The sequence below is a fragment of the Hemicordylus capensis genome, chromosome 4 (genome assembly GCF_027244095.1).
Source record: "Hemicordylus capensis ecotype Gifberg chromosome 4, rHemCap1.1.pri, whole genome shotgun sequence".
NCBI classification, from domain to species: Eukaryota; Metazoa; Chordata; class Lepidosauria; order Squamata; family Cordylidae; genus Hemicordylus; species Hemicordylus capensis.
In genome coordinates, this window is record NC_069660.1 from 137,123,110 (window position 1) to 137,143,849 (window position 20,740).

The window sequence follows — 20,740 nt, forward strand, 5'->3', positions numbered from 1 at the left end:
ACACTAGGGAAGCTTTAGAGATTAGGGAAAGCATAACTGTTGTCTTGGAGACTAAGGCACTGGATTCCAAATGCCATCTCAATGCATCTGTCTGGTCAATATCTGGTGAGAAAGGCTGCCATCTCTTTAACTAAGGTAGTCTCAAAGGTTTTATTATCAGGTGAAGATGTAGCACTGCTCCAAAGTCTTGTTGGAGACATAACTTCTCCAGAGGATCCCAGGATGGCTTCAAAGACTGGAGCTAAGAGTTAACTTTAGGAGACATAGGGCTTAAGGCATGAACTCTCAGACTCTTCCATTGCCAGATCCTGAGATTTTGTAAAACAGGAAATGAAGAGACTAAGATCTTTTGACATAAATTTAGAGGAAGCTGGGAATGGAAAGAGAGGTTAGGTAAGATTTCTTCTTCACATCTACTGAAGAGTCAAGGAGCTTACTTGATTCAACAAAGACCCACATTTGAATCATGGGAGAGAGAACAAGACTTTCATTGTTTGCTGAAATGCTTCTCCAAAGCGTGGTCTTCATTGAAGCACTTGCCCTTTTTCCTCAACTCTAGAGGCAACACAGGAGGTTCAGCCTTAGAACCTTGATCAGAACTAGAAATGAACTTCCCCATCAAGATATCAGACTTAGATTTGGAAGAAGATGAGACTGAGAGACCCAGGTGGGCAACATCCATAGGAATAGTTGTGGCAGATGGAAGAACTGCATTATGTCTCTGGGTGCAGAAGCAAAAGGATGAGATAGAAATAGAACCAGGCCCACAAATTTTGACCATCTCAGGGGACAAACATTCATAGCAATTTTTGGCAACTTCTACCCCTCTAGAGATCGAAAACAGGTGATACCACTATTATGCGTAGAGCTTTCTGTACGCTATTACTCCTTTAGCCCTCTCCCAAATGTTCAGGGTAAAATCTCAGTCATTTTTGCCCAGAGGAAAGGGTTAAGGTAGGGTAAGAATGAACCAATCTTGTACTCTCTCCACAGAGTACTCTTTGAAGGACATTTCTGTTAATTGTTATTTTCATTCCTCCAACACAATTGATAACAATTTTATGGTAGGTTTTGTGTTTTAAAAACTTTTAAAAGCTTTAAAACACTGTTGCATGTTTGGCTGCTGCAAGCTTGATGGTTGGGACAATAAAAGCACACCACCACACTGAAAGTATTGCAAAACATATTTTCAGTCCTTAGGGGTGCAGATCTTGTTAAAAGTCACAATGAGGATTTGTTCTCCCAAATGCTACTGACCACCCCAGCTAGCTCATGTACTAATGGGTCTAGAAATAACACTGGTGTTGGATTGTGCAGATAGCAAGAAGTTAAGAGTCAGAAACTGGCTGATTAGGAGTCGAAACAGTTGGCACGGCAGAATCTGCAGGAGATTTGGGCCAACTTGCCCTTCTTTGAAGATGATACGATGATAATGCCTTTAGGAGAAAGTGTGGGAGAGACACACAAAAAACAGAAGAGAAGGATTTGAACTGGGGAATCCCCAGCTCTAAGAAGACTCTAACCACAAAGACACCTAAGCTTGCAGAATGAGGACATTAAGAAAAGAATCTTTTCATGCCACCCAGAAAGTTTTGTTGGTTAGGAATGGAAGTTACCTTGGAAGAGGAAGCCAAAAAGTAAAGTCTCCTCTGTAGATGAATGGAAGAGCGCTCTAACATGCTCAAGGGAACACCATTTAGAAGCATCACAAGAAGAAAGGCCTTCCGCCTCCACTGTATTTTCCTTTTGTCGTTTTTGTGTGCAAATAAATTCCAACCAGAGGGAAGAGTGAAACAACTGTCCAACCAAACAGGAGTTAGTTAAAAGAAGAAGAGCTAACCCGAGTACGCAAAGGACAGAGAGCCAGAACAAGCCAGCTAAGCACAGCAGGATGTGTGCTTAGAGAGAACAACATGGGAAAGCCAACACACCGAAAACAAGCGCAAAGCCAAAGCCTACAGTGGCTGCCCCACTCCATACCCGACAGGACAAGCTGCTTGTGAGCAGGAAAAAGAGGGAAGCGGAGCAGCAGCCACAGTACCAACACAACACAAGAGTACCAACACAACACAAGAGTACCCCTGCTAACTGGGCAAAGAGGCACCTTTTACCGTGATGATTCTCTTTATTTAGCAGGGGGAGAGTAACTGGCCCTATCCACCCCCAGCACAGTACTTCCAGTGACTGTTGCTGGTGTCTATCTGATGTTTCTTTTTAGAATGTGAGCCCTTTGGGGACAGGGTTCCATCTTATTTGTTTGTTATTTTCTGTGTAAACCGCTCTGAGCCATTTTTGGAAGGGCGGTATAGAAATCAAATTAAAATAACAACAACAACAGCAGCAGCATTGACAATAAAATTCTGGCATCCCAGGTCCTTGGGAAGGACTCGATGTCTGGATAAAACAAACCAGTCAATAACACCTGTCTGACTGTGTAAAATAAATAATAATAATAATAATAATTATTATTATTATTAACATGATGTGCTGTTGATAGTAAGGAGCCTGTGCAGCAAGGCTTGGGGAGACAGTAAAGGCTGCTGTTCATCATTACCAGCCGCAATTGTGTGTGCGGTGTTGGGGTGAGGGGGAGAAGAGACCACAAAAGAAGAGAGACAAATTTGTCAGGAGGAGCACTTGTGAGGGCTGCCTCCTGACCAGGCCAGCGGCTGAAGGGATCCAAATGGGAAGGGCAAGGACTGAGAAGCCAAGCCCACAGCAACTATGTCACCCCCACACCACTTCTACCTTTGCTTCACAAAAACGAAAGGGAGGGGGAGGCGAGGAAGATTGGCTGCAAATCTACTGCAACGGTGAATATTGTGAGGAATGTATTCACAGTTCCTGTGTTCTTACTGTCCTTAAAAAAAAAAAAAAACCCTGATCTTATCCAATGTTTTGTTTTAAGTTTTCAAAGTCCTCACTTTTTGCTTTAAAGAAATGGAGCTTGCACCTGCATCCACACACTAAGGAAGCAGTAGAAGACTGGATTAGCAGGAAAGTGGGAGGTGTCTCCTAGCCCAGTTCCTTCATCAAGCAACCCTGCACTCTATTGGATGGAGTGGAGAGCAATCAGTGTCTAGTCCATTGACAAGTGCCAAGAAAGGAAAATGCTGTCTATCCGTTTCCAAGGAGGAAGAAGGGCAGGACTGAGAGTCATCCCCCTCTTCTTGAGTCCCGGCAAGATTATGCAGCCTAAAAACTGCAACTCTAACACTCATATCAGTTTTCAAACAGATGATCAAACTCCTGCTTTGTTAGCAGTGTTGTGTGGGTCTCTGCAAACTCTGTAGATTTTGACAAGAGAGAAAAACCTCTGTGTTGATTCATAACAACTCCCTCACTGAGAATAAAAGAATCAGCTGCAATACAAAAGAGAGTGCAGTCTTAACTTACAGTGAAGCTTAACGTTTCTGCAGTCTTCTCTGCGGGTTCTTTTAATCCGCCAAGCTGCAGATTCTTCTCCTCAAATCCTGCTGTCTTGAAAGCATCTTGTTCTGTTCTCCTGTCTTCTTTGGTGTTAAAAAGGAGATCTTGCTTCATCTCCATTGACGGTTCTTGTATGTGTCTAGATCTGTCTGGTTCATGGATATTCAATTTACCCAGGTATTGATCTGTGCCATTGCTTGTCCTTCTTTCAATAGCCTGAATGCTTGGATCCTTCTGTAAATGGTGACTTATGTTACTGATCCATTATAGTTTATGTTAATCAACTGTATTAAGTAATTTAACATCAGCAAAATTCTAAGCACATCTTTTTTGGGGAAAGTCCTATCCAACTCATGTATGTACTTCCAAGTAAACATCATGCATAACACTGCGTTGCACATGGAATATTTGGCAATATCTCTGGCAATTTTCAGAAAACACCTGAAAACACATCTCTTCAACCAGGCTTTCTCAGCTTTTTAAAACTTGTTTTTAAATTGTTCTGATTATTTAATTGTTGTTTTATGATGTTTTTAATTGTTAATCATTGTTTTATGTTTTATAATTTTTGTTTAATTATTAATTGATTTTAATGGTGTTTTAATGTAAACCGCCCTGAGCCTTTTGGAAGGGCGGTATAAAAGTTTTAATAATAAATAAATAAATAAATAAATATTTGCAGAACATGAGGAAAGCGTATGCTGCCCTAAGAAAGTGAAGGTCTCAAACTGCATTCAAGTTGCAAGAACACAGACTATATTATAAATTCAAACTATTTTTAACAGTCTTTCAACACAGGCCAACATGATGCACAAGTGCATGGTAAGACTTGTGATGCCAAGACTGACCTGGAAACAGCGGTGCCACTGCAGAGAACCAATGGCAGTGCTACCAGTGCCAGTTTCTGCAGTTTTTCACATCTGCGACAAAGGGAATAAATATCAGACATGTGCCCGAATCATTCTGGCACCTCTGTGATGAGGCGCCAAAATGATTCAGCTCCCTGTAGCCAAAATGTTTCAGTGAAGGGCTCCTTTAAAAGTAGGCAGGCAGGTCCTCAGAAAAGCATCCCCATGAAAGCGGCAGCAAGTGCTGCTCTCTCTTTTAAAACACCCCACCACGGCGACGGGTTGCTCTTCCCCCAGGGCATCGACACAGAACAGCGCCGTGATGTGGGGTGGGGGGCAGCAGAGGCTTCCAGGAGGGCCAGGTAGGACCTGCCCGCCTCCTCTTAAGGGAACTCCTCACTGCCCTTGGGATGGTGCCGAAGCAAAGCAGTGCACATCCCTAATAAATACGGTTGCAATTACCAGTGTCACCATATTTGTTCCCATTGCTGCAGATGCAAAACACTGCAGAAACGCTGGTAGCACTACCACTGGTTCTCTGCAGTGGTGGTGGTGCTGCTGCTTCCGGTTCTGCAATAGTAGCACGGCAAGTCTTACTGCATCTGTTACAACTGCACGTCATGTTAGCCACTTCGGAAAAAGGTTTTCTTAAAGTATTTCAAAGTTTACATTGGTTTTAAGTAAAACACACAAATTTTCCATAAACAAATCTTATACCTCTTTTCAACTTACCAGATAGTTCTCCGTGTTCTTTTTTTCTAGTTCTTTTGGTGAATAAGACTTTTCTGAAGACAGATTCCTCTGAAATGTAGAATACAGTAAGGTAATCAAATGATTAAGCCTTGTTCAATATGCAACCTGTAAGCTCTTTTTCCCCCAAATGACTCCACCAAATTTTAGACATCACCATTTCCTGCCTTTTGAACATTGTACGTACAGTATGATCTGCCTGACAACTTGATGGCAATACCTGCAACAACCCTAACCCCTTTGTCCTCCACCTTCCCTTCCCCACTTTCCTGTTTGTTTTTGTCTCATACCCCCCCCACCTTTTAAAAAAAATAAAATAAAACGGTAAATTGTTAAAAAAGCAAAACAAGAAGTCAGCTTAGTACACTACAGACCCTTATATTTTAACTGCAAGATTTTTATTCTCAATGAGAATATCATGGCAAAGGCTATCCAACACGTTGCCACCTCATATGAGAAAGATATTCTCTTATAAGATGTATTGGAATTTATTTAGTTTTCTGTGAATTTCAATTTGGAATGTTTTTTACAGAAAGGAATATAATTTGACAGAAGTCAATTTGCTGTGGTTACTAATCCACTTTGTCAAGTTTTACTTGAATTAAAAAAACCTATTACCTTGACTGCCAGCTTGGGGTGCTCTTCTGTTGCAACTTCAAGCACATCAGCTCGCAAATCCTCAATGTTGCTTTTGTTGCTGTCTCGACGTCCTGTGGGTTTGTCTCTCTGTGTTGAAGCATCTCCTCTGTCATAAGGTCCAGCATTTCCATCGCCACCTCCAATACCCTCATCATTAGTTTGATCTTTTATTTGACCTTGTGGCCTGGCATGTGGGGGAAGGGGAGGAGGTTGCTCTCTGTCTTGGTAGGTTAAATACCTTAGTGCAGTAACTGATCTTCCTGCGCCATAGCAGAAGCTCTATAGGAGAGAGACCTTTTAAAGCAGTTTGACACAATTTTTCAACACAGATCTTTAGATTGTTTTGTGTTCAAAACTGATAAGATCTATGTTCATATACTGTATGCTTTGAAAGAACATTTCATGACAAGAAATTAATTTCATTTAAACTTTTCACAAGATAACTTTCTCAAGAGCTGCCTAAAATATATTGCATCTCTCACCCATTTCTACTTAGACAAAATATAGGTGGTGTTTAATTGCTAGTCATGACTAACTTGTCTCATTAATGGGTGTCATCATCACATAAATGGCTTCTGCATATGCACAGACACCACCTTGAGTGCTCAGCACTGTTGCTGAGCACTCAAGATGGTGTCCATACATGTACAGATGCCATTTATCCCGACGCCCATGGGATGCTAGGAAGAGGGAACTTCCTGTTCTCAAACAGGAAGCCCCTGCACAACATTGCTTGTAAAAATGGACAGAGGGGCTGTTTGTTATGGAAAGAGCTGCAACTGGAGCAGCAGAGGACGGCAGAGGGGCAGGTAATACCTGCCTCCCTCCATCTGAAGCGCCCACTCCCCCCACCCACATGCCAAAACGTTTTGGCTGGGAGAACTTGAAGCATTTTGGCACCTCAAATTAAAGGTGCCAAAACGCTTCATGCACACCCCTAGCAAACAGTTAAGTGGCTAATTGTAACTATACTTTAGGCTCACTGGTGTCAAGCTTCGTCCAAATTTACATTGTTCCCCCTTTGTTTTACAGTTTTCAATTCAGTTTTTAGTCCTTAGTAGCTGCCTGCAGATTGTAGAATGTGTTTCCCATGGGAATAAAAGGTTTATCACTCCTGGAGGCTTTCAAGAGAACCTTACAAACTTGGCTTTTAATAATATTTAAGTAGTTTCAATGGTTTTTAAATGAATTTTATGTTAACATTTTAAATGGTTTTCTTTTTTATTGTGAACCACCCTGAACCATTTTTGGATGGACGGTATATAAATGAAATGAAATAATAATACGTAAGTGTGCATATACATACCAAAACCGCCACTGTTAGGATGATTAGCACTGGAATCTGTAGCAACATTGGAATCTCTTTCATGAGGGCTTTAATAAACTCTCCAATTCCTTGCCCTATGTGCTTCAATGGCTCTGTTACAAAATTGGTAAATGTAACAGCCAAAGCCTAGAATATTAGACAGTAACAAAATTAGAATGATTTTAATGGTTTCAGTAAAAGACAAAAACACAAATGGCTTGGATAGAAATGGGGAATACCTTTGTTGGAGGAACAAGCCAAATAGGATTTACTAATATGATTTCATAGTATTTTTGGCAAGGGTCATCTTGGAACGTCCATGAGCTTCTAAGCCATTCTATAATTAAAAAGCAAAAAACACACACCATATGACGTTACACTAAAGTAGCAACTGTATTTCAGTTGTAAGAACTTGAATTAATTACTTTAAGAAATTAATTAAATTACTTTAAGAATAGGGATGTGCATGAAGTACTTCAGCCCCTCTATTTCAAGACGCTGAAACGCTTTGAGCTGCCCTGAGGAATCGTTTCGGCTGAGGCGAGTGGGCACTTTAAAGGGTGAAAGGTAGATGTTACTTGCCCCTCCATAGCCCTTCTGCTGCCCCAGAGTGGTGCTGTTTGGATTAAACATTGTGCACGGGCTGCAGAGCTGCTCCAAGCAGCCTGCAGGCGGCGTAGGCACAGAAAAGAACATTCTTATTGTGAAGGGTTCTTTTCCCCAGGGATCGTAGGCCATCCTTAACAGAGGGTTGTGTTTCAAGCATGTTCAAAGCAGACAGGAAGGAGTTGAATCTTTACTTGCTTCCAGCGCCTGAGGGCACCAATCACCAGTTCCAAGATGTCATTTATGAAGAGACCATATATACAACAGAACTCAGAGAGACACAGAGGCTGAGAAGCCCAAGTCAGTAGAAAAAACAGTAAACAGAGTACATATATCAGAACTTGTCAGGGAAAAGGGGGGGAAGGGGGGAGAAGAAAAAAGGAAAAGAGAGTCCCTAAGAACTATATGCCCTAGGAGCCATGGTCACCCAAGAACACTGGACCTTCATTCCCATGAGAAACAAAAAAAACTATGTACATCCAAGAGAGGGCTGGATGGCCTACAATTCCTGGGAAAAAGAACCCTTCATGGCAAGAATCAATCCCCACTCCCCGGCCCCGCTGCCAAGATCATAGGCCATCCTTAACAGTGGGACATGCCCAACCTGTTGGGAGGGATCGGATGGCTGTGTGGCCCAAGTCAGCCTGTGAGGTCAGAAAGTAGGATATTTATAGGACTTAATAAAGGGAGTTGAGGAAGACCAAGTAGCCACTCTGCATATGCCTGCAAGAGGAGTTTGAGCAGAAAACAGAATGAATTGGGAGGAGGTGGAGGCGCTGCAGGTAGAGTGAGTTGTGATGTTGCCAGGTATTGGCAGGTTAGATGTTTTGTAGGCAAGAGTGGTGCACCTACAAAGCCAGGAGGCTAGGACCAATGTGGATGGCCTTGGACCCCTGTGAAAACAGGTGGAAGGTGACAAACAGAGAATCAGTGTTCTCTAATTTTTTTTCATCTGTGTGTGGAATGAATTTTGTTCTGGGAGGCCGTATCAAGGCAGTGTGCGTGCACATGCATTCAGAGTGGGGCCTTCCTGAACCAACCTGAGCGGGATCTAAAATTAACTGAGCAGACATCGAAAAAAACTGTGAGCGCACGCATGTGCGCACGCCTTAGAGGGAACACTGCAGAGAATCTGATCAGCGGAGGTCCTTGGTGCTTTGAGGAGGACCCTGAAGATGTACTTGTTTTCCCAGGCCTTCAACTGAGATTCGATTTTAAATGTGTTTTTAACATGTTTTTAATCTAATTTTTATCTTATGGATTTTAAATGTGTTATATTGTATGTTTTAATTCTGTACAGTGCTTAGAGATTTTTATACTAGGCAGTATATAAATTCAACAAATGAATGAATGAATGAATTAAAAAAAATAGATCTGCAGGGCCCTACAGACATCCAGTGTGTGCCAGGCCTTTTCCCTGAGGTGAGTTGGAAAAGGCCAGAAAGAGGGGAGAACGATGTACTGTGCTCTATGAAAGGTGGAACTGTCTTTGGGTAGCAAACTGGGGTCAACTTTCAGGACTATGGTATCTGGTAAGAATGTACAGAGCTCCTTACTGGCTGAGAGGGCTCAGAGACTCTGCAGGTGGAAGTGATGGCTACCAAGAAGAGAGTATTGTAGGACAGAAGTCTCTGGGACACAGATGCCAGGGGCTTGAAGGGTGCTCTGGTCAAGGTGTTGAGGACCTTGTTCCAGGAAGGGAAGTGGTGTACAGGAGGTGGTGCTAGATTTGAAGGCCCTCAGAGGAACCTGGAAATATGTGGGTGGAGCTTCTTCGATCCACGAGATGACAGATTGAGGACCGAAGCCAAGGCAGAGGTGCTTTAATGTATTGGGTCTTAGCTTCAGCTCCATGCCTGCTTGCAGGAATGCCAGGGTTTCCGAGACTCCTGCTTTGATGGGATAGAGGTGTTTCCTCCATGCCCAATGGGAGAAGGCTGCCCAAGTAGCTTGGTAGATCCTGTTCATCGAGGTTTGGCAAGATGCTAGAATAGAATCCTGGACTTCTCTGGGATACCCCTTGTGGGCTAGGGATTTGTGCTCAACCTCCAGGCGGGATTGGGATGAAGAATTAGTCCTTGTGACAGAAGGTCGATAAGCAGAGGAAAGAACAGAGATGGGCATGTGGCCAGGGAGGCCAGGCCATGGGCATCTTGGCCAGTGAGGGGCTACGAGGATGATTTCTGCCCCTTCTGAAGCAAGGAAGATGATGGTTGAAGGGAGAGGTGAATAGGTCCACCTGCAAGTTCCCCAGGACCAAGGTCAGAAAGAGGAAGATGTCTGGGTGGAGGGACCACTCTGCAGGGTCCACTGCTTGGCGACTGAGCTCATCTGCCTGGTCACTGGCCACTCCCATGAGATGTTCTTCTGCAATGGAGGCTATGTGGAGCTCCACCCAATGAAAGAGACATTTGGTTTCTTTCATGAGTGCCCTGGATCTGGTGCCGCCTTGATGGCTGATGTGAGATTTGTGGTGATATTGTCTGTATGTATGAGTACATGTTGCCCTGCTATTAGAGGGAGAAAATGGATAAGAGCTCGACAGGCTGCCCCGAATTCCAATCAGTTTATGACTGGAATAAACTGGTGGACCAGCATCCTTGGGCATATTGGTTGGAGCAGTGCACCTCATCTGTCATGATGGTGATCCTGTGCGGGTCTGAGAAGGGTAGGCCCTTAGCTGTCACCAGGGAGAGCCACCATAGGAGGGAATGTCTGACCTTCTGTGGAAAATGCACAAGCTTTTGTATGTGAGTCATGATCACATCCTGAAGGGGGAGGATCAGCCATTAAAGAGGACAGGAGTACCAACTCACCCAAGGGGATGCATTCCAGGCAGGCAATCATGGACTCGAGTACCTGGGAGAGTAGCATCAGGTCTGCAGAGGAGCGCTGAAGGAGTGTACAGATTAGAGACTTGGGTTTCTCCCTTCTCTCGGGAGTAAGAGAGACCAAGGCTTGAGTGGTGTCGAGGATGGTGCCCAGATGTTGAATGGTTTGAGTCGGCTGGCGTTGACTCTTTGCCTCGTTGATTAAGAAGCATGCTGGCTGACGCAGTGTATAGTACTCCTGAGGTCCTGCTTGGCCTTTAGGAGGGAAGGAAAACGAATCAGGACATCATCAAGATAGGGATGTAGGTGAATGCCTGAGAGGCGGAGATGAGCAACCAGTGTGACCTGGATCTTTGTAAGGACCCATGAGGCAGAAGAAAGGCTGAATGGGAGAGAACGGTATTGATAGTTCTGGCTGTCATAGCAGAAACAGAGTAATTTCCTGCGACTGGGGTGTATAGGTATGTGGAGGTAGGTTTCTAATAGATCTATCAACACCAGGTAGTCATTGCGACCGATTGCTGCTTTGATGGTTCTGAACGATTCCATCCTGAACTTTCTCTTCTTGACTGATCTGTTCAGGCGCTTTAGATCCAAGACCGCTGTCCAGGACCCATCCTTCTTGGGGACCACAAAGAGAACAGAATAGATGCCTGAGCATGCATAAATTGTTGGAACTAGTTATATCACCTGGATCTGGAAGAGCTGAAGCACTGTTTGTGACATCCTGAGGTGTTTCTAGGGATTCCGAGATTTGGAAGTGACAATGTAGTGGTGAGCAGGGGGCATGATGAAATTGATGGTGTACCCCTTTGATACGGTACGCAGTAACCATTAGTCTTGGGTGATACAGTTCCCGGCCAGGGCGAACAGGAGGAATCTGCCCCTGAATGGGGCTGAGTCATTGTTTCCTGGTGGGCAGTTGAGAAGACTGAACGGCTTGTTGTTCTGGGGGCGGGTGGGGGCTCTGTTACGTTGCCTCCATGGTGTTCTGCCTTGTGGTTTGAAGGAGGGGATGCGGGATTCCCTGGACTGGCTTGAGGGTGCTCCATAGGCTGGCCTTGAGTAACAAAAGGAGTGAAAGAGCACAAGGTTCACCTCGAATCTCTGCAAGAAGAGAGGAGGGCCTTCTTTTTGTCTCATGTTTCAATGAAGACAGGGTCTAGAGACTCCTCGAAGAGCTTCTTTCTCAAGAAGGGAGAGGAGGTGAGTGCAAGTCTAAGTTTTGTATCTACCGACCAGTTCTTCAACCACAGACATTGCCGGACTGCTACACCTGAGACCATTGCTTTGGATGCCTGCTGGATGCAGTCCAGACTCAAGTCAGCCATAAATGCTGCCGCTTTTGCCAATACCTTATCACAGCTTGACGTTCTCTGGAGCAGGGTTTCTCAACGTGTGGGTCCCCAGATGTAATTGGACTTCAACTCCCATAATTCCCAACCAAAGGCCACTGGGGCTGGGGATTATGGGAGTTGAAGTCCAATAACATCTGGGGACCCACACGTTGAGAAACCCTGCTCTGGAGGTACCAGCTGGACGAGTTCCTTTGTCCACAGGATGAAGGCCCTTGAGAAAATAGAGTTGGCAGTGGACACTTCAATCAATGATAATACTGGATGCTTTCTTGAGGAGGCTGTCACATTTTTTATCCTTTGTAGTCCTGAGCTGCTCCTGGCCCTCGGGGCTGAGCTCTGAGTTTGAAACCAGTTGGGCCACTGGGGTGTCTACTGGCGGAAAAGCAAATAGAAATTGGATTTACTGTGGGAGAGAGTATATTTCCCTTGGACAGGCCCCTACGGACTGAGTGGACACTGGAACCTTCCACTCCGCCACCATTACATCTTTAAACATGGGAGGGAACGGGAGACGCAGTTTGGGAGCGGAGGAGACAGAAAACACCTCTTATTCTAGTGAAGAGGGGTTCTGGGTGGGATCCACCTTGGTGACGTCTTTGATAGTACGCTTGGCCTTAGCCAGAAGAACCTCGAAATCCGCCGGAGAGAAAAGGCAGAGCAACAGAGAGGTCTGTTGAGGAGTTTCTTCCTCAGATAGCTCCTCCTCCTCTCCTCTTTACCTGGAATGTCTGGATTGGACCTATTTTCAGAAGAGGAAGAGGAGGTAGACACTGGTGCCACACGGGCCTCAGGGTGTAAGGACTGAGTGGGCATCCTGGGGCCAGCGCGGGTCGAGGGGCCTGAGGGTGGAGACCTGGGTGCCTCTGTGGGAAGAGGTTGATTGGGCCGTTTAGGAGGTACAGGCCGAGAATCAGGTGACAGAGAACAAGAAAAACGCCTCTTTTGCTTAGGCACCCTGTGTCTGGGAACAAACTGGCCCCTTTCTCATGATGGAATAGCGTCCCAATGGGGACCGGAATCTGGGGAAGAGGAGGAGAACTTCCTATTTTTCCTGGGGTTCCTGGGAACTGGGAGAAGGGGGGGACCAGGTTGGAGAAACTGGGGTGGCTGTGGATTGGGAGGAGGGTTCTGGAGCACAATGGATTGGCATTGCTTTAGAATGAAATCTTTCAACCATTCAGCCACATCAGAGGGATGAAAGGATTGGGCCCCACAGGGGTAGCTGGGAGACTGCTAGGAGGCAGCTAGGGAGTTGCTCCACCGACCAGAGTTGGATTGCAGTCAGGGGGCAAAGAAGGAAAATCCAGTACATTATTGGAGAGCCCCAGCCCTGGAGTCTCTGGCTGCAGCAGAGTCTGAATCGGGTGCTGTTTGGCTGGCCCTGGCTTAGGGAGTGGAAAATTGTTGGGAAGCGGTTGGGTCAGTTCATGCGGCGAAGAAGGTGTTCAGACCTTGAGGTGTTTCTTTTTTAGGGCGTATTTGACTGGCATGGGTTCCGCTGCCGGCGTCCCTGCCATGGAGGATAGGGCGGAGAAAAGGCCTGGAGGGGTGGTCGACTTGGGTCAGATCGCAAGCTCCATGGGGGCATTCACGTGATAGAATGCCCCTACCTTCAGATAGGCGGTCCTCCGAGAGGGGACCCTGGAGTAGGGATGTGCACAAACCTGTTCAGAGGCCCTTTTAAGGGCCTCCGAACCGGCTCGAAGGCGGGGAGGATACATTTAAGGGTGGGGGAGGGTGCCCTTACCCCTCCCACTGCATTTCCCCTGCCGGCGCTCCATTTTAAAAGTGCCCATCGAGGCGGCAGCGTACCTCCCTGCCGCCCCATGTCCTCTTTGGCCGGAAGTAAAAACAGGTTGCTCACCTGTAACAGATGATCTGGAGGTGATCCGTTGTATTCATAAAGAATGGGTTCTGCGCCTGTGCAGGGACCTCGCAGACCGATTGACTAGCTCCTCGCGACGCTCCCAACTGCCCTGCACGCGATCGTGCTTACGTTAAACTAGGCAGTTGGGGCGTGTCTTCCTCAGTTTCTTTTAGACCGCCATTGCGTCTAAACCTCGGATTTGATTGCTCCTCGGATAATTTGATTGTTTTCACGGAATACGACTGGAACGGAATTGGATCAACGTGTGGCTTGACTTTGGACTGTTTCAGGACTACATTTTTGGATTTCCCTGCAAAATAACTGATAGATTGGGACAGTTTTCATTGCTGTGAGGCGCTTCGGTGCCATGGTGTCTAAAGCGGCCGTTAAGACAACATTCAAACGCTGTACTAACTGCAGAGTGAAGTTGCCTACTACGGATACACATGATGCCTAACTGCTTTGTCTGGGGGAACAGCACAACCCGGCGAATTGCAAGATCTGTTGTTCTTTCTCCAAACAAACTCTGAAGAATCGAGTCTTAAGGTTGCGGGCGGCGCTTTATGAAGACGCACTTCGGCCCCCAACGCCGAGGCCTTCGATGCCGGGTCCATCGACATCGGTCTCGAGTGTGACGATGGCGTCAGTTACGGAACCTCCCGTTGTGGACTCTGCCTCTTCGCAGTCTAAAGCCACAACGGAGCAAGAGTTTAAGAGACCCGAAATGGTGGAGAGGAAACTGCGCAAACACAAGAAGGCACGTTACTCTTCCACTGACGAGGAGGGCAGTTCCTCGCTGCCGAGGAAGAAATCCAAGAAAACTCGTGTGCGTAGTAAGACCCCTTCACTGACAGGCTTGCAGGCCGAGGCAGAGGAATGGGATACTACTCTGAAAGCGACTCCGTCACCGTGGGTACTGCAGAGCTCCCCCTCGTCGGAGGGTTCACCTTCGGCGTCGAGGTCGGCGTCGAGATCGGCGTGCAATTCGGCAGCAACGGATCAGCAGAAGTCGGAATCGAAGGAACAGATATTATCGGTGTCGACTGCGAATCGTTCGGCATCGATGGACCCTATGCTATTGGCATCGACAGTGTTCAGCTCGGTTCCGGAGTTGCCAGCGTCGGCAGCGCAGAGTGCAATGGCTGTGGCAGTTGGTCAAGGTGTTGCCTCAACACCGGGTGGACTCCAGTCTGTTGTCCGGCACCGAGTGGCAGCTGATTTAGCTCCAGCACGGACCCCTATTCAATCCCTGCCGCCCCATGTCCTCTTTGGCCGGAAGTAACAAGAAGTACCTTGTGCGCATGTGCATGCCTGGCATGTGTGGGGCGGCAGGGAGGTACGGTGCTGCTCCAACGGACAATTTTAAAACGGAGTGCAGGCAGGAGAAACGCAGCAGGAGGGATAAGGGCACCCTCCCCTGCCCTTAAAGGTATGCCCCCCACCTTTGAGCCACCACCACCCTGCCGGTTCCGTGCACATCCCTACCCTGGAGCATGTCCTCAGTTTGGGAATGACAGAGGGGAAGGGAACCCGATGGGGGGGGGGGAATGAAAAAACAAACTATTTGAAATTTGTCCAACTAGCTGGATAAAAACTGAAAAAAAATATTTAAAGATTCTTTGGATATATCTGAATTAGCATGGCTCTCTTCCCACTCTCACACAATTTGGGAGGGCAAAGGGGGAGAGGTGAAAGCCAGGAGAAAGGAGAGGAAAATAGGCCTCTGTTCTGAGAAAAAACGCTGCACTCTCTACCTGGAGTTGCTGCCTTGAGCAAGACAGGAACGTAACAGGAGACTGGCACCCTCTGACGCCAGAAGCAAGTAGAGATTCAACTACTTCCTGTTTGTTTTTAGCAAGCCTGAAACACAACCCACTGTTAAGGATGGCCTAGGATCTCTGGGCAGAAATAGTGTCTGCACGTGCACAGATGCCATTTCCATGCTGATGCTGGCCACGGACTCCTGGGAGCAGCTCTGTGGCTGCACATGACGTTTAATCCTGACAGTGCCATGCTGGAGTGGCGGAAGGGCCATGAAGGGGCAGGCAAGACCTGCCTTACTCCTTTTAAAGTGTCCACTCTCTACCCTTGCCAGATGTGCACGAAACGCTTCACGCACATCCCTATTTAAGAACCGTTGATATTACTTTTAGCCTATCCTAGGGTCTTGGATTTAAACCAGAAAGTGAAACCTAGTCAAAACTTTCAGAGGATCCAAATATAAAATAAAATGTTAGTGACAGACATGAAATGGGAAATAAATGTTTCTACAGACTTCCCTTGTCAGAGGAAGTGAAACAATATTTGGCAGGAAAGGCTGCTCTAGCCTTTGTGCTGAAACAGACATTCAAGGTATTTTAATCATATTTGCTAAGCTGAGTATATTCTGTGTGACAAACTTGGCTCTGGTAACAGACATGTTGCTGAAAACCTGGGTTTCTGATAAACAGCTGCAAAGTGGCAGGTGGAAAGTACAGTCTGCAGCAGATAAGCAACTCTCCAGCTGGAGTTCCAGACATTTGTTTGCTATGTTGTGAGTAAAGAAGTGGAAGAAAAAAATGGTAGCAGAGCGAAGTACTCTGCTGCTTATTCACAGCAAAGCAGAGGCTCTCAAGCAAGCCTTGTACAATTTTTCAGCAGTGAGCCAAGTTCCAGAACCTGAGTCTGCTTTCAAAAGTAATTCAGTATTACTAGACATTTAAGCCGATTTAAGGAACCTTATTTTAAACTAGAAAGTGAAATATACTTAAGACTCTCTTAATAGCCAAATATAGAATAAAATATGAGAGATTAAGCCTAACCATGCTTTATGGAGGTTGTATAAGTTGTACCTCCCCAATGAGGTTCACCTGGCATCACCACTTTGTTCTTTTAGAGGCCAAGTGAACCTTACTGTTCACTCAGGCCTTTTAAATTTGATTTTTAAAGCTGACTTTAAAAACATTTTTAAAATGTTTTGCACTGTATTTTGTTTAAAAAAAATGTGTTGTGATTTCATGTGTCTTATGTGTTTTTACTTGATGTTTTAATGCTGTGTTGTGAGCTGCCCAGAGAACAACTTGTTATGGGGCAGCTAAGATGATGATGATGATGATGATGATGATGATTATTATTATTATTAATAATAATTTATAGCCAAATTTGCAGTGTCAGGAATTTATACTATGCCTTTTAATAGCCTAGACACTATACAAAAATAAACAATGCTATTTTCTAAAATGTATCCAATGTAGAAAATCTGAAAAGCAAACATCTCACCCAAAATGCTGTCGCTCCAGTAGACCTTCTCAGCGCATGCATCAAAATTTCCCATTTTTGCCACTTCAGCTTGATGCTGTGCAAAGGCTACCTAACAACAAAAACCAAAGGTTTTTAAAAAAAATGATTTAGCAAAATCATTAATTCCATTTCATTTATTGAGTCTTTTTAAAAAATTACTAAGATGGGAAACTTTAAACAGCAGAATTCAGTTCAACTAATCAATGAACAGAGAAATCCAGTTCCAATGCTTAAAAAACTTCTGGCCACTTCCTTCATATACAGCAGGGGTACACAATTCAAACCTCTGCAAAAATCACATAAAAGTATATGGTTGCTTAAAGGTAAAAATCCACCAGAAGTATGACTGCTTAAAGGTAGACCAAACTTGCATCATTTTCCAAGCTGGGTTCTCTCTATCCCCATGACTGAATCTCTGGTTAGTTAAGGATGGAACAGGGAAGTTAATGCTACAAGCTTAGAGTGCTCCATCAGCAACAGCTCTGCACTGGCCATTTCCCCTCAGATCCATAAGTAACCTGAGATCTGATGGGTTGCATTTCACGGAGACTAAGAAAACTCTTCTAAGACTATAAGATACCTTTTTGGGTCAGATGCAGTATTGTTGTGCAAGGATGACATCTAGGATAGGAAGAGTTAACAATTTCTGCACTGTTACTGTAATCAGGCAGAACTAAAGAACGAGTCTGTTCTCACGACCACAGATCCCTGGGTAGGAAAGGGTTAACCCAGCGATCTGTGGTCATCGGGGGGAGCTGGGAGGCCTCCCAGCCCAGCAGCTTGAACCTGGGTAGCCCAGATCTGCTACCCAGGTTAAAAGTTAGGTAGGAGAAAAACAGAGCTCCTCCTACCTTCTCTTCTGGTTGTCTGTGCTGTTGCGTGGCTTTAAAGTGTTCCCGGGCAGCCAGTGGCCTTAAGTCAAGTCCCATGGCTTGCAGGGCCAGGGAGAGAAGAGCTACTGCAGTGCTGAGGGCTGACTTTCTGCTGCTCCCTCAACACACTGTGGTATTCGTTGAGGCCCCAGCTACAGATTTCAGCAATGGAGAACTCTGCTGTGGCATTTATGTGGGTGCATGTGTTTCGGAGCCCAAAAGAGGCCCTAGTTGTTTGGGAGACATGAGGTGGGAGTGTGCCTTCTCTCCAACCCACCCCTACATGGTTGTGCAAACGAGTCCAATGTGTCAACGACTTTTGGTTTTAACAAGCAGCTACAGACCAGCCAGATTTTTAAGAAGTTACACAGAATTCAGGTGCACAAAAGTAGCCCGTGTGCTAATTTCTAATTTCTGGGCCAAAACAAACAGCTCAATAAAAGATAATTTAATAGCAAAATCAGTTTTAATAGCAGTGTATGTAGAAGCCTTTGTTTATGTTATGCTTTGCTGGGAATTATATTGAAGAGTTATGGAGAAGCAACAGCCTTATTTACACAGATTTTATTTTCAGAACAATTATCCACCTCCCTCATCCTACCTTAATATCATTTACCTTATATAGGTACATCCAGTTCCATCCCAAACTGATGAGAAAACTTATGAGTAAAACACGTTTTAGCTGTGTAAACCAACCAATGCGGGTCCATAGTTCTGTAGCAACAATTGTTGCAATGCACACTAAACACAAGAGTACCTTTGGAGAAGAGGAGACATTTTTTTAAAAGAGGGAATTGCAAAAGTCTTGCACAATTCCAAGTTTCTGACATTTTTCTCCTTTTTAAAAATTACTAATGAAAATGATATGCATCTCCTATTCTGTTGCTATCTGAAGCAGCCAAGTCACTATCACGGACATTACTGAGGCTCTTATTAGTTCCTTTTCTCTTCTTGAATTAGAACAATGTCGAACGTACCACGCGGGCAAACATTTATGTATTGTGTATTTAACAGTAATAAGCTGGTTTCTGATTTCGATTAAGATGGTGGTAGACTAAAGAAAAGCAAGTTTAAATAGGCATGACTTGTTGCATGTATTATAACATGTGACCTACCAAGCCAGCCCACCAGTTATGCATTATAACCCGGCAGGTGCTTTGCATTCTCAGGTATGCACCATAACCATGAAGTTTAGCAAAACTGTTAACAGCTGATGGGATGTTTTTTGGTCACAAGTTATGTAGGCCTGACATACTGAAACCTGAAGCAATGCAGAAAAAGAACCAATACAAGCGAGACAAACCAAGCACAGCACAGATATTTTGCCTTTTTACTCGTGATACAGTAGCTACGATACTGGCATGTAGAATATCATCTTATTAGAGGGGGAAATTGTCTCACCATGAAGACATTATATGGATCAACCCCAAATGTGTCCTCAAACTTCCATTTCCAGGCTTCATAATCATGATGTTTAAAATTAATTAGAATATCACTAAGTGCATCATCCAGAGCAGCAGATCTCCAACGTTCTTCATTAAGGAACCTGTTGATTTCATTAAATGTCTGTTTAGTAAGGATGATCTCAGCATCATAATGCATATCCCCGGTGTCATCATCAGGCTGAAAAAGGAACATGAAAGCAACAGTTAACTGAGCAGTTTTGCAGAGGTAAACGATAAGAGGGAAAGTAAGATCTCAATCACAGTTGGAGGGCTTCTGTGTGTCTGCAAAATCCAACTGCTGTGGTGACACTTTGAATGGGCAGAGATCATGCATTGACCTGTATACAGCATCTGGGATATAATTAGGCTCTCTCTGGTTTTTTTCTTCATCAATAAATAAAATATAAGTTTACAGACTAAAAGGGCTCCAAAAACCAGTCACAAGTAGAGTAATGGCTGTCTTCACAGCATCAACACTACATCACATGATAGATGCAAGTTATGATAATGGATTGTATCCAAAGATAGTTAGTAAGCACCACTAAAATCAATGAGACAAGTTAAGTCTCTGCTAATAATTCCCATTCATTTCAATGGAATTTAATCATGAGTACCTTTCTTTGGATACAACCATATGTATCAAATCTATTTACTACAGGAGATATAGAAAGCCCAAACTCTGGACTTTGTTATAACTCAGTTATGCCCAAGACTGCAGCCAAAATAAGTAAATGGGAGCTACTGAGGACCAATTCTATTCATTTAACATATATTGTATCGGCGGTTTCAGCATTTCACATTTCCTTTAATAATTAAAAAATGACAATAAATGAGTGGATGCTCTGGTGTATGGCTAGCATGCCCAATCTTAAACACACACCTGCTGGTATAGGCAGTTTTTGGAATTGACTGCTGTGATGTGGCCCATCTCTTCTGGTACATTTGACTCTCAGCAGGGACTAGTAATACTGTTAACTTTCAGGACTAGTAATATTATAAACAGACCTCTCAGACATGGCTGACAGTTCTTTGAAGGCTTTCACCACTTAGAGGAAACTGCCAGAAAACCCCTCAGAAGATGAATTGTCAAAACCAAAACCAACTGTCTTCCCCATCCCCAAACACAAATTTAGAGAACTATTTGTAAGAAGGAATTCCTGTTTTGATTGGCATCTCTTTGAGACATTCTGCCAGCCTGGTTAGAACTCGTATTGCAACTTTATATATTTTCTCTTTAAAGGTAATAGGAAACAAAAATAATATTTAGCTAATAGTCAGATACTTACTAGACCAAGTCTCCCAACTTCAATTAAAATCTTGTTCAAGTATCTTTTAAAAACATGAATGCTACTGCTTTCAGATAATTTGGCTTTTTCTTTCTTTTCACATTCTTGCAGCTGCAAAAATTGAATACTTCAGTATTATATCTTGCTATTAACAGTTCCTTAATTCATGCAGTACGGTACCTAAGATGTATGCTACAGCAGACAATGGAAAGGCGACCCAGCCA

General features: G+C 44.5%; 1 protein-coding gene across 3 annotated transcripts in view; it reads right to left on the bottom strand.

Annotated features, from left to right (window-relative positions):
- CLCC1 (chloride channel CLIC like 1) overlaps positions 1-20,740 on the bottom strand; it is a 39,750-nt gene that overhangs the window by 7,450 nt on the left and 11,560 nt on the right. For all 3 annotated transcript variants that reach the window (XM_053250353.1, XM_053250354.1, XM_053250352.1), the window contains exons 4-12: positions 20,517-20,627; positions 19,187-19,408; positions 18,402-18,542; positions 16,893-16,983; positions 7,212-7,309; positions 6,973-7,119; positions 5,646-5,945; positions 5,010-5,078; positions 3,397-3,663 (exon numbers count right to left, since the gene is read on the bottom strand). In XM_053250353.1, the coding sequence (XP_053106328.1) occupies positions 3,397-3,663; positions 5,010-5,078; positions 5,646-5,945; positions 6,973-7,119; positions 7,212-7,309; positions 16,893-16,983; positions 18,402-18,542; positions 19,187-19,408; positions 20,517-20,627 (1,446 nt within the window). The remainder of the gene's footprint in view (positions 1-3,396; positions 3,664-5,009; positions 5,079-5,645; positions 5,946-6,972; positions 7,120-7,211; positions 7,310-16,892; positions 16,984-18,401; positions 18,543-19,186; positions 19,409-20,516; positions 20,628-20,740) is intronic.